Source organism: Thermobia domestica, chromosome 12, assembly GCF_964235325.1.
Source record: "Thermobia domestica chromosome 12, izTheDome1.hap1.1, whole genome shotgun sequence".
Taxonomy (NCBI): domain Eukaryota; kingdom Metazoa; phylum Arthropoda; class Insecta; order Zygentoma; family Lepismatidae; genus Thermobia; species Thermobia domestica.
The window spans coordinates 77,311,397-77,327,700 of NC_137465.1; the positions used below are offsets into that span (position 1 = coordinate 77,311,397).

General features: G+C 41.6%; 2 protein-coding genes across 4 annotated transcripts in view; one reads left to right on the forward strand and one right to left on the reverse strand.

Annotated features, from left to right (window-relative positions):
• Positions 1–16,304, forward strand: part of LOC145666520 (uncharacterized) — a 466,510-nt gene that overhangs the window by 442,846 nt on the left and 7,360 nt on the right. For all 3 annotated transcript variants that reach the window (XM_081733813.1, XM_081733810.1, XM_081733811.1), the window contains one exon: positions 29–158. In XM_081733813.1, the coding sequence (XP_081589939.1) occupies positions 29–158 (130 nt within the window). The remainder of the gene's footprint in view (positions 1–28; positions 159–16,304) is intronic.
• The window catches only part of LOC145666521 (uncharacterized), a 411,536-nt gene that overhangs the window by 200,862 nt on the left and 194,370 nt on the right, over positions 1–16,304 (reverse strand). The gene's annotated exons all lie outside the window — the stretch shown is intronic.

Below are 16,304 nucleotides of genomic sequence, written 5' to 3' on the forward strand. Positions count from 1 at the left end.
TATATATATAATTTTTTATCATTTCTAGAGCTACACAGCGACCTGAAAATCAAGGATTAGGAGTGGAACGACCAGCAGATGTAACAAAAGGAGATGATGAGTACGAGGCGTACCGAAAAAGAATGATGCTTGCGTACAGATTTCGACCGAATCCATTGGTGAGTTTTCTTGTTTCATTTCTATGTAGTAACCTTGTGTATTTTCAAACAAATAACGACTAAATACCTTCTATATGAGTATAATATTCAGTATCTAAGCTTGATTAATTGAAAACTAATTTTTCTATATTCTGAAGTCGACAGTTTGAAAGAATATGTGCTCTTCACCACTGATATATTCCTGCCTGTAATGTTCCGTTGTACAGTGGTAGCAACATATTTAAGGACATACTGTATATATCGTCCAATTCGCGTGCTGATTTTAGTTTAAATGTCCCAGAGGTTACTGTAGTGGTTAGGCTGATAGTAATTTGAAGATCGTTGTTCAACACAATGAGTACAGTTGTGTTGAGAATACATTATGCGTGAGAACTCGCGTATGGCTACATGGTTATCATACAGACCTTCGCAGTGCGAGACCCACGTTCGACTCCCGGTAGGAGCTGATGTTGGGGCTCCACGTTCAGCTTGTAGATCCACATCTGTCGTAGTGTAGGTCCTGAAAAGGATATTAAATGAACCAACCGTTCTGTAGGTATCAATCCGTACCTGCAATACCAGCGAACAGCTATTGTTGAAATAAGCTATTTCAAGTTGGCAGTACAATGAGGCTGCGAGAAACGGTGATCGTTCCACAGAACTGCTGCTCTCAGGTTCATGTCGTGTCGCTGGTCTATCTTTGGTGTACGCGACGGAGGGCAGAATGTTCCCGTCCGTGATGCACCGGGAACATCTTGGATATAAATATCCGTACCTCCATAACTGATACAGCGGCCGCCGCCAGTTCAATCACAGCCATCGTGGATTCCATTCAACGCAAGATCACTAAACAGTGGATTTTGGCCAAACTTACGTTACTTCTTTCCACTTACGATCAATTCACTGATAAAAAGTGGAGAGAAAAAGTCAGAGAAGAAAAACCTCTGACCCCTCAACAAGTGACAGCGAAAGGCCCAGGAAGATATCTACAGGAAGAAATATTGTGGTCTGTGAATTCAGCTCCCACAAAGAAGAAAAAAAGATAGCATACAAAATGCAGCAGCAAGCAGAAAAGTGATCTGAGCAACTTAGCTTTCGCAAAGAAAACGAGTTAAACGCAGAGCATATTCCACCAGGTTACACGAAGAGACATTACTTAGCAAGGGAATAGGCTCACCTGGTGTATGTACAGGATTTGCCAATAGGCCCTAGCATGGTCGAGAACTTCCCCTATCAAAAGTAGTATCTCTTGCTTGTACAAACAGAAACAGCTCTTACAAGGACCACTACTCTCTAAAACACAAATTGCCACTGCTCCAAACCGTAGCCAACAAAGAACACAACCACCGCGAACACGTCTTCCCAAGATGATACCACTATTTACACGAGTGTCAAGTTAGACCAAACACCAACACCAAAATGACCGCAACATATCTCAGAATTATGGGCTATTTATGGGCTAATTAGTTGCTCTAATCCCAATTTTTGGGCAACTACTGTTTAGCGGGAAATCGGATTCAAAGTGGGCGAGTCCAGCTTGATATCAAGCTAGAACCCCCCATATGGTTAGAATGGTCCGATCGAAAAAATTCAAACGCCAGAATTATGTGCTATTTATGGGCTAATTAGTTGCTCTAATCCCAATTTTTGGGCTCCTACTGTTTAGCGGGAAATCGGATTCAAAGTGGGCGAGTCCAGCTTGATATCAAGCTAGAACCCCCATATCGTTAGAATGGACCGATCGAAAAAATTCAAACGCCAGAATTATGGGCTATTTATGGGCTAATTAATTGCTCTAATCCCAATTTTTGGGCTCCTACTGTTTAGCGGGAAATCGGATTTAAAGTGGGCGAGTCCAGCTTGATATCAAGCTAGAACCCCCCATATGGTTAGAATGGTCCGAACGAAAAAATTCAAACGTCAGAATTATGGGCTATTTATGGGCTAATTAGTTGCTCTAATCCCAATTTTTGGGCTCCTACTGTTTAGCGGGAAATCGGATTCAAAGTGGGCGAGTCCAGCTTGATATCAAGCTAGAACCCCCCACATGGTTAGAATGATCCGATCGAAAAAATTCAAACGCCAGAATTATGGGCTATTTATGGGCTAATTAGTTGCTCTAATCCAAATTTTTGGGCTCCTACTGTTTAGCGGGAAATCAGATTCAAAGTGGGCGAGTCCAGCTTGATATCAAGCTAGAACCCCCCATATGGTTAGAATGGTCCGATCGAAAAAATTCAAACGCCAGAATTATCAACTATTTATGGGCTAATTAGTTGCTTTAATCCCAATTTTTGGGCTCCTACTGTTTAGCGGGAAATCGGATTCAAAGTGGGCGAGTCCAGCTTGCTATCAAGCTAGAACCCCCATATGGTTAGAATGGTCCGATGGAAAAAATTCAAACGCCACAATTATGGGCTATTTATGGGCTAATTAGTTGCTCTAATCCCAATTTTTGGGCTCCTACTGTTTAGCGGGAAATCGGATTCAAATTGGGCGAGTCCAGCTTGATATCAAGCTAGAACCCCCCATATGGTTAGAATGATCCGATCGAAAAAATTCAAACGGCAGAATTATGGGCTATTTATGGGCTAATTAGTTGCTCTAATCCCAATTTTTGGGCTCCTACTGTTTAGCGGGAAATCGGATTCAAAGTGGGCGAGTCCAGCTTGATATCAAGCTAGAACCCCCTATATGGTTAGAATGGTCCGATCGAAAAAATTCAAACGCCAGAATTATGGGCTATTTATGGGCTAATTAGTTGCTTTAATCCCAATTTTTGGGCTCCTACTGTTTAGCGGGAAATCGGATTCAAAGTGGGCGAGTCCAGCTTGATATCAAGCTAGAACCCCCATACGGTTAGAATGGTCCGATGGAAAAAATTCAAACGCCACAATTATGGGCTACTTATGGGCTAATTAGTTGCTCTAATCCCAATTTTTGGGCTCCTACTGTTTAGCGGGAAATCGGATTCAAAGTGGGCGAGTCCAGCTTGATATCAAGCTAGAACCCCCCATATGGTTAGAATGATCCGATCGAAAAAATTCAAACGGCAGAATTATGGGCTATTTATGGGCTAATTAGTTGCTCTAATCCCAATTTTTGGGCTCCTACTGTTTAGCGGGAAATCGGATTCAAAGTGGGCGAGTCCAGCTTGATATCAAGCTAGAACCCCCTATATGGTTAGAATGGTCCGATCGAAAAAATTCAAACGCCAGAATTATAGGCTAATTAGTTGCTCTAATCCCAATTTTTGGGCTCCTACTGTTTAGCGGGAAATCGGATTCAAAGTGGGCGAGTCCAGCTTGATATCAAGCTAGAACCCCCCATATGGTTAGAATGATCCGATCGAAAAAATTCAAACGCCAGAATTATGGGCTAATTAGTTGCTCTAATCCCAATTTTTGGGCTCCTACTGTTTAGCGGGAAATCGGATTCAAAGTGGGCGAGTCCAGCTTGATATCAAGCTAGAACCCCCCATATGGTTAGAATGATCCGATCGAAAAAATTCAAACGCCAGAATTATGGGCTATTTATGGGCTAATTAGTTGCTTTAATCCCAATTTTTGGGCTCCTACTGTTTAGCGGGAAATCGGATTCAAAGTGGGCGAGTCCAGCTTGCTATCAAGCTAGAACCCCCATATGGTTAGAATGGTCCGATGGAAAAAATTCAAACGCCACAATTATGGGCTATTTATGGGCTAATTAGTTGCTCTAATCCCAATTTTTGGGCTCCTACTGTTTAGCGGGAAATCGGATTCAAATTGGGCGAGTCCAGCTTGATATCAAGCTAGAACCCCCCATATGGTTAGAATGATCCGATCGAAAAAATTCAAACGGCAGAATTATGGGCTATTTATGGGCTAATTAGTTGCTCTAATCCCAATTTTTGGGCTCCTACTGTTTAGCGGGAAATCGGATTCAAAGTGGGCGAGTCCAGCTTGATATCAAGCTAGAACCCCCTATATGGTTAGAATGGTCCGATCGAAAAAATTCAAACGCCAGAATTATGGGCTATTTATGGGCTAATTAGTTGCTTTAATCCCAATTTTTGGGCTCCTACTGTTTAGCGGGAAATCGGATTCAAAGTGGGCGAGTCCAGCTTGATATCAAGCTAGAACCCCCATACGGTTAGAATGGTCCGATGGAAAAAATTCAAACGCCACAATTATGGGCTACTTATGGGCTAATTAGTTGCTTTAATCCCAATTTTTGGGCTCCTACTGTTTAGCGGGAAATCGGATTCAAATTGGGCGAGTCCAGCTTGATATCAAGCTAGAACCCCCCATATGGTTAGAATGGTCCGATCGAAAAAATTCAAACGCCAGAATTATGGGCTATTTATGGGCTAATTAGTTGCTCTAATCCCAATTTTTGGGCTCCTACTGTTTAGCGGGAAAGCGGATTCAAAGTGGGCGAGTCCAGCTTGATATCAAGCTAGAACCCCCATATGGTTAGAATGGTCCGATCGAAAAAATTCAAACGCCAGAATTATGGGCTATTTATGGGCTAATTAGTTGCTCTAATCCCAATTTTTGGGCTCCTACTGTTTAGCGGGAAATCGGATTCAAAGTGGGCGAGTCCAGCTTGATAACAAGCTAGAACCCCCCATATGGTTAGATGGTCCGATCGATAAAATTCAAACGCCAGAATTATGGGCTATTTATGGGCTAAATAGTTGCTCTAATCTCAATTTTTGGGCTCCTACTGTTTAACGTGAAATCGGATTCAATGTGGGCGAGTCTAACTTGAAATCAAGCTAGAATCCCTCATATGGTTACGGTTAGAATGGTCCGATCGAAAACGTTCAAGTGCCAGAATTATTGGCTATTTTTGGGCTAATTAATTGCTCTAATCCCAATTTTTGGGCTCCTACTGTTTAGCGGGAAATCGGATTCAAAATGGTCGAGTGCAGCTTGATATCAAGCAAGAACTCCCCATATGGTTAAAATGGTCCGATCGAAAAAATTCAAACGCTAGAATTATGGGCTATGTATGGGCTAATTAGTTGCTCTAATCCCAATTTTTGGGCTCCTACCTTTTAGTGCAAAATCGGAATCAAATTCTGCGAGTCTAGCTTGACATCGAGTAAAAACTCTCCATAAGGTTAGACACCTCAAATCGAAGAAAATCAAACGTCAGAAATATGGGCTATTTATGTTCTAATTGATGCTGTAATTCCGAGTTTGGGGCTGCTACGTTTTAGCAGGAATTCCTTATCAAATTTTGAGATTTAGCTTAACTTCTTGCTATAAACCTAGGGCTATAACACTCCGATCAAAAGAATTAAAACGTCGGAATTACGGGTTATTTGTATTCTAAATTGTTGCTCTAATGTCGAGTTTTTTCTTCTATTGTTAGCAAGAAATCTCAAGCAAGATTGGTATTGATTTTTAGATAAGTTGGGATGATACTTTCAAAGTTGCAGTGAGAAAACATCGATGTTTATTAACTGAAAATTGATTTATTTGCTCTCTCCGCAAATGTAAATCTATATCTCTACAAGTAAATCCATGAATTCTTTTTTCACGTGTTTATGTTCATTATGTTTTTAAGTAAATAGTGTATATATAGAATTTATATAGTGAAATATCATTATTTTTTAAATCAATTTTTTTTAAGGAAAAGCCTCTTTGCCGTTGCTGGGGGCCGCAGTCAGTGGCACAGTGGTAGAGCGTTTGCCTCTTGTGCGTGCGATTCCTGGTTCGATCCCAGATCGTGCCAATTGATCTTTGTGGTTGACAAACACCATGTACTTGGGTTTTATCGGCATTCTACCGCTGTGCCATTGCGGGCCCCAGCAACGATGAAGAGGCATTTCCTATAAACTAAAAAAATATTAAAAAAACAATATGATATTTCACCATATAAATTCTATATATACACTACTTGCTTCCAGACATACTGAACATATAAACGTGAAAAGACATTTCATAAATTTACTAGTAGAGATATATATTTGCATTCGCGGAGAATGCAAAAAAATCAATTTTCAGTTAATAGATATCGACGTTTTCTCACTGCAACTTTGCAACTATCATCCCACGTTATCTAGAAATCAATACCAATCTTGCATGAGATTTCTTGCGAACGATAGAAGAACTAAAATCGACAATAGAGGAACTAATTAGAAAACAAATAAACCATAATTCCGGCATTTTAATTATTTGATTATTTATAGCACTAGGTTTATAGCTAGAAGTTATGCCAAATCCCACAATTTGACGAAGAACTCCTGCTAAACGGTAGCAGCCCCAAACGCGGAATTAGAGCACCAATTAAACCAAAAATAGCCCATAATTCCGGCGTTTGAGTTTTTTTGGATCGGACCATTGTTACCGAATCGGAGGTTCTAGCTTGATGTCAAGCTAGACTCGCCTGTTTTTTTTTCCCAATTCCCGCTAAACATTAGGATCCAAGAAATAGAATAACAGCAAAACATTAACCCATAATTCTGGCGTTTGAATTTTTTCGATCGGACCATTCTAACCCTAACTACATGGGGGTTCTGGCTTGATATCAAGTTAGACTCGCCCACTTTGAATCCGATTTCTTGCTAAACAGTAGGAGCCCAAAAATTGGGATTAAAGCAACTAATTAGCCCATAAATAGCTCATACTTCTGGCGTTTCAATTTTTTCGATCGGACAATTCTAACCGTAACCGAATGCGAGATTCTAGCTTGATATCAAGTTAGACTTGTCCATTTTGAATCTGATTTCCCGCTAAACAGTAGGAGCCCAAAAATTGGGATTAAAGCAACTAATTAGCCCATAAATAGCCCATAATTCTGGCGTTTGAATTTTTCCATCGGACCATTCTAACCATATTGGAGGTTCTAGCTTGATATCAAGCAGGACTCGCCCACTTTGAATCCGATTTCCCGCTAAACAGTAGGAGCCCAAAAATTGGGATTAGAGCAACTAATTAGCCCATAAAAAGCCCATAATTCTGGCGTTTGAATTTTTTCGATCGGACCATTCTAACCATATGGGGGTTCTAGCTTGATATCAAGCTAGACTCGCTCATTTTGAATCCGATTTCCCGCTAAACAGTAGGAGCCCAAAAATTGGGATTAGAGCAATTAATTAGCCCATAATTCCGGCGTTTGAATTTTTTCGATCGGACCATTCTAACCATATTGGAGGTTCTAGCTTGATATCAAGCAGGACTCGCCCACTTTGAATCCGATTTCCCGCTAAACAGTAGGAGCCCAAAAATTGGGATTAGAGCAACTAATTAGCCCATAAATAGCCCATAATTCTGGCGTTTGAATTTTTTCGATCGGACCATTCTAACGATATGGGGGGTTCTAGCTTGATATCAAGCTGGGCTCGCCCACTTTGAATCTGATTTCCCGCTAAACAGTAGGAGCCCAAAAATTGGGATTAGAGCAACTAATTAGCCCATAAATAGCACATAATTCTGGCGTTTGAATTTTTTCGATCGGATCATTCTAACCATATGGGGGTTCTAGCTTGATATCAAGCTGGACTCGCCCAATTTGAATCCGATTTCCCGCTAAACAGTAGGAGTCCAAAAACTGGGATTAAAGCAACTAATTAGCCCATAAATAGTTCATAATTCTGGCGTTTGAATTTTTTCGATCGGCCATTCTAACCATATGGGGGGTTCTAGCTTGATATCAAGCTGGACTCGCCCACTTTGAATCCGATTTCCCGCTAAACAGTAGGAGTCCAAAAATTGGGATTAGAGCAACTAATTAGCCCATAATTAGCCCATAATTCTGGCGTTTGAATTTTTTCCATCGGACCATTCTAACCATATGGGGGGTTCTAGCTTGATATCAAGCTGGACTCGCCCACTTTGAATCCGATTTCCCGCTAAACAAAAGGAGCCCAAAAATTGGGATTAGAGCAATTAATTAGCCCATAATTCCGGCGTTTGAATTTTTCAATCGGACCATTCTAACCATATTGGAGGTTCTAGCTTGATATCAAGCAGGACTCGCCCACTTTGAATCCGATTTCCCGCTAAACAATAGGAGCCCAGAAATTTGGATTAGAGCAACTAATTAGCCCATAATTCTGGCGTTTGAATTTTTTCGATCGGACCATTCTAACCATATGGGGGGTTCTAGCTTGATATCAAGCTGGACTCGCCCACTTTCAATTCGATTTCCCACTAAAAAGTAGGAGCCCAAAAATTGGGATTAGAGCAACTAATTAGCCCATAAATAGCCCATAATTCTGGCGTTTGAATTTTTTCGATCGGACCATCCTAACCATATGGGGGGTTTTAGCTTGGTATCAAGCTGGACTCGCCCACTTTGAATCCGCTTTCCCGCTAAACAGTAGGAGCCCAAAAATTGGGATTAGAGCAACTAATTAGCCCATAAACAGCCCATAATTCTGGCGTTTGAATTTTTTCGATCGGATCATTTTAACCGTAACCATATGGGGGTTTCTAGCTTGATATCAAGCTAGACTCGCTCATTTTGAATCCGATTTCCCGCTAAACAGTAGGAGCCCAAAAATTGGGATTAGAGCAACTAATTAGCCCATAAATAGCCCATAATTCTGGCGTTTGAATTTTTTCGATCGGACCATTCTAACGATATGGGGGATTCTAGCTTGATATCAAGCTGGACTCGCCTACTTTGAATCTGATTTCCCGCTAAACAGTAGGAGCCCAAAAATTGGGATTAGAGCAACTAATTAGCCCATAAATAGCCCATAATTCTGGCGTTTGAATTTTTTCGATCGGACCATTCTAACGATATGGGGGATTCTAGCTTGATATCAAGCTGGACTCGCCTACTTTGAATCTGATTTCCCGCTAAACAGTAGGAGCCCAAAAATTGGGATTAGAGCAATTAATTAGCCCATAATTCCGGCGTTTGAATTTTTTCGATCGGACCATTCTAACCATATTGGAGGTTCTAGATTGATATCAAGCAGGACTCGCCCACTTTGAATCCGATTTCCCGCTAAACAGTAGGAGCCCAAAAATTGAGATTAGAGCAACTAATTAGCCCATAAATAGCCCATAATTCTGGCGTTTGAATTTTTTCGATCGGACCATTCTAACGATATGGGGGGTTCTAGCTTGATATCAAGCTGGGCTCGCCCACTTTGAATCCGATTTCCCGCTAAACAGTAGGAGCCCAAAAATTGGGATTAGAGCAACTAATTAGCCCATAAATAGCCCATAATTCTGGCGTTTGAATTTTTTCGATCGGACCATTCTAACCATATGGGGGTTCTAGCTTGATATCAAGCTGGACTCGCCCAATTTGAATCCGATTTCCCGCTAAACAGTAGGAGCCCAAAAATTGGGATTAAAGCAACTAATTAGCCCATAAATAGTTCATAATTCTGGCGTTTGAATTTTTTCGATCGGCCATTCTAACCATATGGGGGGTTCTAGCTTGATATCAAGCTGGACTCGCCCACTTTGAATCCGATTTCCCGCTAAAAGGAGCCCAAAAATTTGGATTAGAGCAACTAATTAGCCCATAATTAGCCCATAATTCTGGCGTTTGAATTTTTTCCATCGGACCATTCTAACCATATGGGGGGTTCTAGCTTGATATCAAGCTGGACTCGCCCACTTTGAATCCGATTTCCCGCTAAACAGTAGGAGCCCAAAAATTGGGATTAGAGCAACTAATTAGCCCATAAATAGCCCATAATTCTGGCGTTTGAATTTTTTCGATCGGACCATTCTAACCATATGGGGGGTTCTAGCTTGATATCAAGCTGGACTCGCCCACTTTGAATCCGATTTCCCGCTAAACAGTAGGAGCCCAAAAATTTGGATTAGAGCAACTAATTAGCCCATAAACAGCCCATAATTCTGGCGTTTGAATTTTTTCGATCGGATCATTTTAACCGTAACCATATGGGGGTTTCTAGCTTGATATCAAGCTAGACTCGCTCATTTTGAATCCGATTTCCCGCTAAACAGTAGGAGCCCAAAAATTGGGATTAGAGCAACTAATTAGCCCATAAATAGCCCATAATTCTGGCGTTTGAATTTTTTCGATCGGACCATTCTAACCATATTGGAGGTTCTAGATTGATATCAAGCAGGACTCGCCCACTTTGAATCCGATTTCCCGCTAAACAGTAGGAGCCCAAAAATTGGGATTAGAGCAACTAATTAGCCCATAAATAGCCCATAATTCTGGCGTTTGAATTTTTTCGATCGGACCATTCTAACGATATGGGGGGTTCTAGCTTGATATCAAGCTGGGCTCGCCCACTTTGAATCCGATTTCCCGCTAAACAGTAGGAGCCCAAAAATTGGGATTAGAGCAACTAATTAGCCCATTAATAGCCCATAATTGTGGCGTTTGAATTTTTTCGATCGGACCATTCTAACCATATGGGGGTTCTAGCTTGATATCAAGCTGGACTCGCCCAATTTGAATCCGATTTCCCGCTAAACAGTAGGAGCCCAAAAATTGGGATTAAAGCAACTAATTAGCCCATAAATAGTTCATAATTCTGGCGTTTGAATTTTTTCGATCGGTCCATTCTAACCATATGGGGGGTTCTAGCTTGATATCAAGCTGGACTCGCCCACTTTGAATCCGATTTCCCGCTAAACAGTAGGAGCCCAAAAATTTGGATTAGAGCAACTTATTAGCCCATAATTCTGGCGTTTGAATTTTTTCCATCGGACCATTCTGACCATATGGGGGGTTCTAGCTTGATATCAAGCTGGACTCGCCCACTTTGAATCCGATTTCCCGCTAAACAGTAGTAGCCCAAAAATTGGGATTAGAGCAACTAATTAGCCCATAAATAGCCCATAATTCTGGCGTTTGAATTTTTTCGATCGGACCATTCTAACCATATGGGGGTTCTAGCTTGATATCAAGCTGGACTCGCCCACTTTGAATCCGATTTCCCGCTAAACAGTAAGAGCCCAAAAATTGGGATTAGAGCAACTAATTAGCCCATAAATAGCCCATAATTCTGGCGTTTGAATTTTTCGATCGGACCATTCTAACCATATGGGGGGTTCTAGCTTGATATCAAGCTGGACTCGCCCACTTTGAATCCGATTTCCCGCTAAACAGTAGGAGCCCAAAAATTGGGATTAGAGCAATTAATTAGCCCATAATTCCGGCGTTTGAATTTTTTCGATCGGACCATTCTAACCATATTGGAGGTTCTAGATTGATATCAAGCAGGACTCGCCCACTTTGAATCCGATTTCCCGCTAAACAGTAGGAGCCCAAAAATTGAGATTAGAGCAACTAATTAGCCCATAAATAGCCCATAATTCTGGCGTTTGAATTTTTTCAATCGGACCATTCTAACGATATGGGGGGTTCTAGCTTGATATCAAGCTGGGCTCGCCCACTTTGAATCCGATTTCCCGCTAAACAGTAGGAGCCCAAAAATTGGGATTAGAGCAACTAATTAGCCCATAAATAGCCCATAATTCTGGCGTTTGAATTTTTTCGATCGGACCATTCTAACCATATGGGGGTTCTAGCTTGATATCAAGCTGGACTCGCCCAATTTGAATCCGATTTCCCGCTAAACAGTAGGAGCCCAAAAATTGGGATTAAAGCAACTAATTAGCCCATAAATAGTTCATAATTCTGGCGTTTGAATTTTTTCGATCGGCCATTCTAACCATATGGGGGGTTCTAGCTTGATATCAAGCTGGACTCGCCCACTTTGAATCCGATTTCCCGCTAAACAGTAGGAGCCCAAAAATTTGGATTAGAGCAACTAATTAGCCCATAATTAGCCCATAATTCTGGCGTTTGAATTTTTTCCATCGGACCATTCTAACCATATGGGGGGTTCTAGCTTGATATCAAGCTGGACTCGCCCACTTTGAATCCGATTTCCCGCTAAACAGTAGGAGCCCAAAAATTGGGATTAAAGCAACTAATTAGCCCATAAATAGTTCATAATTCTGGCGTTTGAATTTTTTCGATCGGCCATTCTAACCATATGGGGGGTTCTAGCTTGATATCAAGCTGGACTCGCCCACTTTGAATCCGATTTCCCGCTAAACAGTAGGAGCCCAAAAATTTGGATTAGAGCAACTAATTAGCCCATAATTAGCCCATAATTCTGGCGTTTGAATTTTTTCCATCGGACCATTCTAACCATATGGGGGGTTCTAGCTTGATATCAAGCTGGACTCGCCCACTTTGAATCCGATTTCCCGCTAAACAGTAGGAGCCCAAAAATTGGGATTAGAGCAACTAATTAGCCCATAAATAGCCCATAATTCTGGCGTTTGAATTTTTTCGATCGGACCATTCTAACCATATGGGGGGTTCTAGCTTGATATCAAGCTGGACTCGCCCACTTTGAATCCGATTTCCCGCTAAACAGTAGGAGCCCAAAAATTGGGATTAGAGCAACTAATTAGCCCATAAACTGCCCATAATTCTGGCGTTTGAATTTTTTCGATCGGATCATTTTAACCGTAACCATATGGGGGTTTCTAGCTTGATATCAAGCTAGACTCGCTCATTTTGAATCCGATTTCCCGCTAAACAGTAGGAGCCCAAAAATTGGGATTAGAGCAACTAATTAGCCCATAAATAGCCCATAATTCTGGCGTTTGAATTTTTCGATCGGACCATTCTAACCATATTGGAGGTTCTAGATTGATATCAAGCAGGACTCGCCCACTTTGAATCCGATTTCCCGCTAAACAGTAGGAGCCCAAAAATTGGGATTAGAGCAACTAATTAGCCCATAAATAGCCCATAATTCTGGCGTTTGAATTTTTTCGATCGGACCATTCTAACGATATGGGGGGTTCTAGCTTGATATCAAGCTGGGCTCGCCCACTTTGAATCCGATTTCCCGCTAAACAGTAGGAGCCCAAAAATTGGGATTAGAGCAACTAATTAGCCCATTAATAGCCCATAATTGTGGCGTTTGAATTTTTTCGATCGGACCATTCTAACCATATGGGGGTTCTAGCTTGATATCAAGCTGGACTCGCCCAATTTGAATCCGATTTCCCGCTAAACAGTAGGAGCCCAAAAATTGGGATTAAAGCAACTAATTAGCCCATAAATAGTTCATAATTCTGGCGTTTGAATTTTTTCGATCGGTCCATTCTAACCATATGGGGGGTTCTAGCTTGATATCAAGCTGGACTCGCCCACTTTGAATCCGATTTCCCGCTAAACAGTAGGAGCCCAAAAATTTGGATTAGAGCAACTTATTAGCCCATAATTAGCCCATAATTCTGGCGTTTGAATTTTTTCCATCGGACCATTCTGACCATATGGGGGGTTCTAGCTTGATATCAAGCTGGACTCGCCCACTTTGAATCCGATTTCCCGCTAAACCGTAGTAGCCCAAAAATTGGGATTAGAGCAACTAATTAGCCCATAAATAGCCCATAATTCTGGCGTTTGAATTTTTTCGATCGGACCATTCTAACCATATGGGGGTTCTAGCTTGATATCAAGCTGGACTCGTCCACTTTGAATCCGATTTCCCGCTAAACAGTAGGAGCCCAAAAATTGGGATTAGAGCAACTAATTAGCCCATAAATAGCCCATAATTCTGGCGTTTGAATTTTTCGATCGGACCATTCTAACCATATGGGGGGTTCTAGCTTGATATCAAGCTGGACTCGCCCACTTTGAATCCGATTTCCCGCTAAACAGTAGGAGCCCAAAAATTGGGATTAGAGCAATTAATTAGCCCATAATTCCGGCGTTTGAATTTTTTCGATCGGACCATTCTAACCATATTGGAGGTTCTAGATTGATATCAAGCAGGACTCGCCCACTTTGAATCCGATTTCCCGCTAAACAGTAGGAGCCCAAAAATTGAGATTAGAGCAACTAATTAGCCCATAAATAGCCCATAATTCTGGCGTTTGAATTTTTTCAATCGGACCATTCTAACGATATGGGGGGTTCTAGCTTGATATCAAGCTGGGCTCGCCCACTTTGAATCCGATTTCCCGCTAAACAGTAGGAGCCCAGAAATTGGGATTAGAGCAACTAATTAGCCCATAATTAGCCCATAATTCTGGCGTTTGAATTTTTTCGATCGGACCATTCTAACCATATGGGGGTTCTAGCTTGATATCAAGCTGGACTCGCCCAATTTGAATCCGATTTCCCGCTAAACAGTAGGAGCCCAAAAATTGGGATTAAAGCAACTAATTAGCCCATAAATAGTTCATAATTCTGGCGTTTGAATTTTTTCGATCGGCCATTCTAACCATATGGGGGGTTCTAGCTTGATATCAAGCTGGACTCGCCCACTTTGAATCCGATTTCCCGCTAAACAGTAGGAGCCCAAAAATTTGGATTAGAGCAGCTAATTAGCCCATAATTAGCCCATAATTCTGGCGTTTGAATTTTTTCCATCGGACCATTCTAACCATATGGGGGATTCTAGCTTGATATCAAGCTGGACTCGCCCACTTTGAATCCGATTTCCCGCTAAACAGTAGGAGCCCAAAAATTGGGATTAGAGCAACTAATTAGCCCATAAATAGCCCATAATTCTGGCGTTTGAATTTTTTCGATCGGACCATTCTAACCATATGGGGGTTCTAGCTTGATATCAAGCTGGACTCGCCCACTTTGAATCCGATTTCCCGCTAAACAGTAAGAGCCCAAAAATTGGGATTAGAGCAACTAATTAGCCCATAAATAGCCCATAATTCCGGCGTTTGAATTTTTCGATCGGACCATTCTAACCATATGGGGGGTTCTAGCTTGATATCAAGCTGGACTCGCCCACTTTGAATCCGATTTCCCGCTAAACAGTAGGAGCCCAAAAATTGGGATTAGAGCAATTAATTAGCCCATAATTCCGGCGTTTGAATTTTTTCGATCGGACCATTCTAACCATATTGGAGGTTCTAGATTGATATCAAGCAGGACTCGCCCACTTTGAATCCGATTTCCCGCTAAACAGTAGGAGCCCAAAAATTGAGATTAGAGCAACTAATTAGCCCATAAATAGCCCATAATTCTGGCGTTTGAATTTTTTCAATCGGACCATTCTAACGATATGGGGGGTTCTAGCTTGATATCAAGCTGGGCTCGCCCACTTTGAATCCGATTTCCCGCTAAACAGTAGGAGCCCAAAAATTGGGATTAGAGCAACTAATTAGCCCATAATTCTGGCGTTTGAATTTTTTCGATCGGACCATTCTAACCATATGGGGGTTCTAGCTTGATATCAAGCTGGACTCGCCCAATTTGAATCCGATTTCCCGCTAAACAGTAGGAGCCCAAAAATTGGGATTAAAGCAACTAATTAGCCCATAAATAGTTCATAATTCTGGCGTTTGAATTTTTTCGATCGGCCATTCTAACCATATGGGGGGTTCTAGCTTGATATCAAGCTGGACTCGCCCACTTTGAATCCGATTTCCCGCTAAACAGTAGGAGCCCAAAAATTTGGATTAGAGCAGCTAATTAGCCCATAATTAGCCCATAATTCTGGCGTTTGAATTTTTTCCATCGGACCATTCTAACCATATGGGGGATTCTAGCTTGATATCAAGCTGGACTCGCCCACTTTGAATCCGATTTCCCGCTAAACAGTAGGAGCCCAAAAATTGGGATTAGAGCAACTAATTAGCCCATAAATAGCCCATAATTCTGGCGTTTGAATTTTTTCGATCGGACCATTCTAACCATATGGGGGGTTCTAGCTTGATATCAAGCTGGACTCGCCCACTTTGAATCCGATTTCCCGCTAAACAGTAGGAGCCCAAAAATTGGGATTAGAGCAACTAATTAGCCCATAAATAGCCCATAATTCTGGCGTTTGAATTTTTTCGATCGGACCATTCTAACCATATGGGGGGTTCTAGCTTGATATCAAGCTGGACTCGCCCACTTTGAATCCGATTTCCCGCTAAACAGTAGGAGCCCAAAAATTGGGATTAGAGCAACTAATTAGCCCATAAATAGCCCATAATTCTGGCGTTTGAATTTTTTCGATCGGACCATTCTAACCATATGGGGGGTTCTAGCTTGATATCAAGCTGGACTCGCCCACTTTGAATCCGCTTTCCCGCTAAACAGTAGGAGCCCAAAAATTGGGATTAGAGCAACTTATTAGCCCATAAATAGCCCATAATTCTGAGATATGTTCCCGTCGTTTTGGTGTTGGTGGTTGGTCTAACCTGACACGCGTACTATTTCCCCCAGGTCCCAGTAGCAGAAGACGAG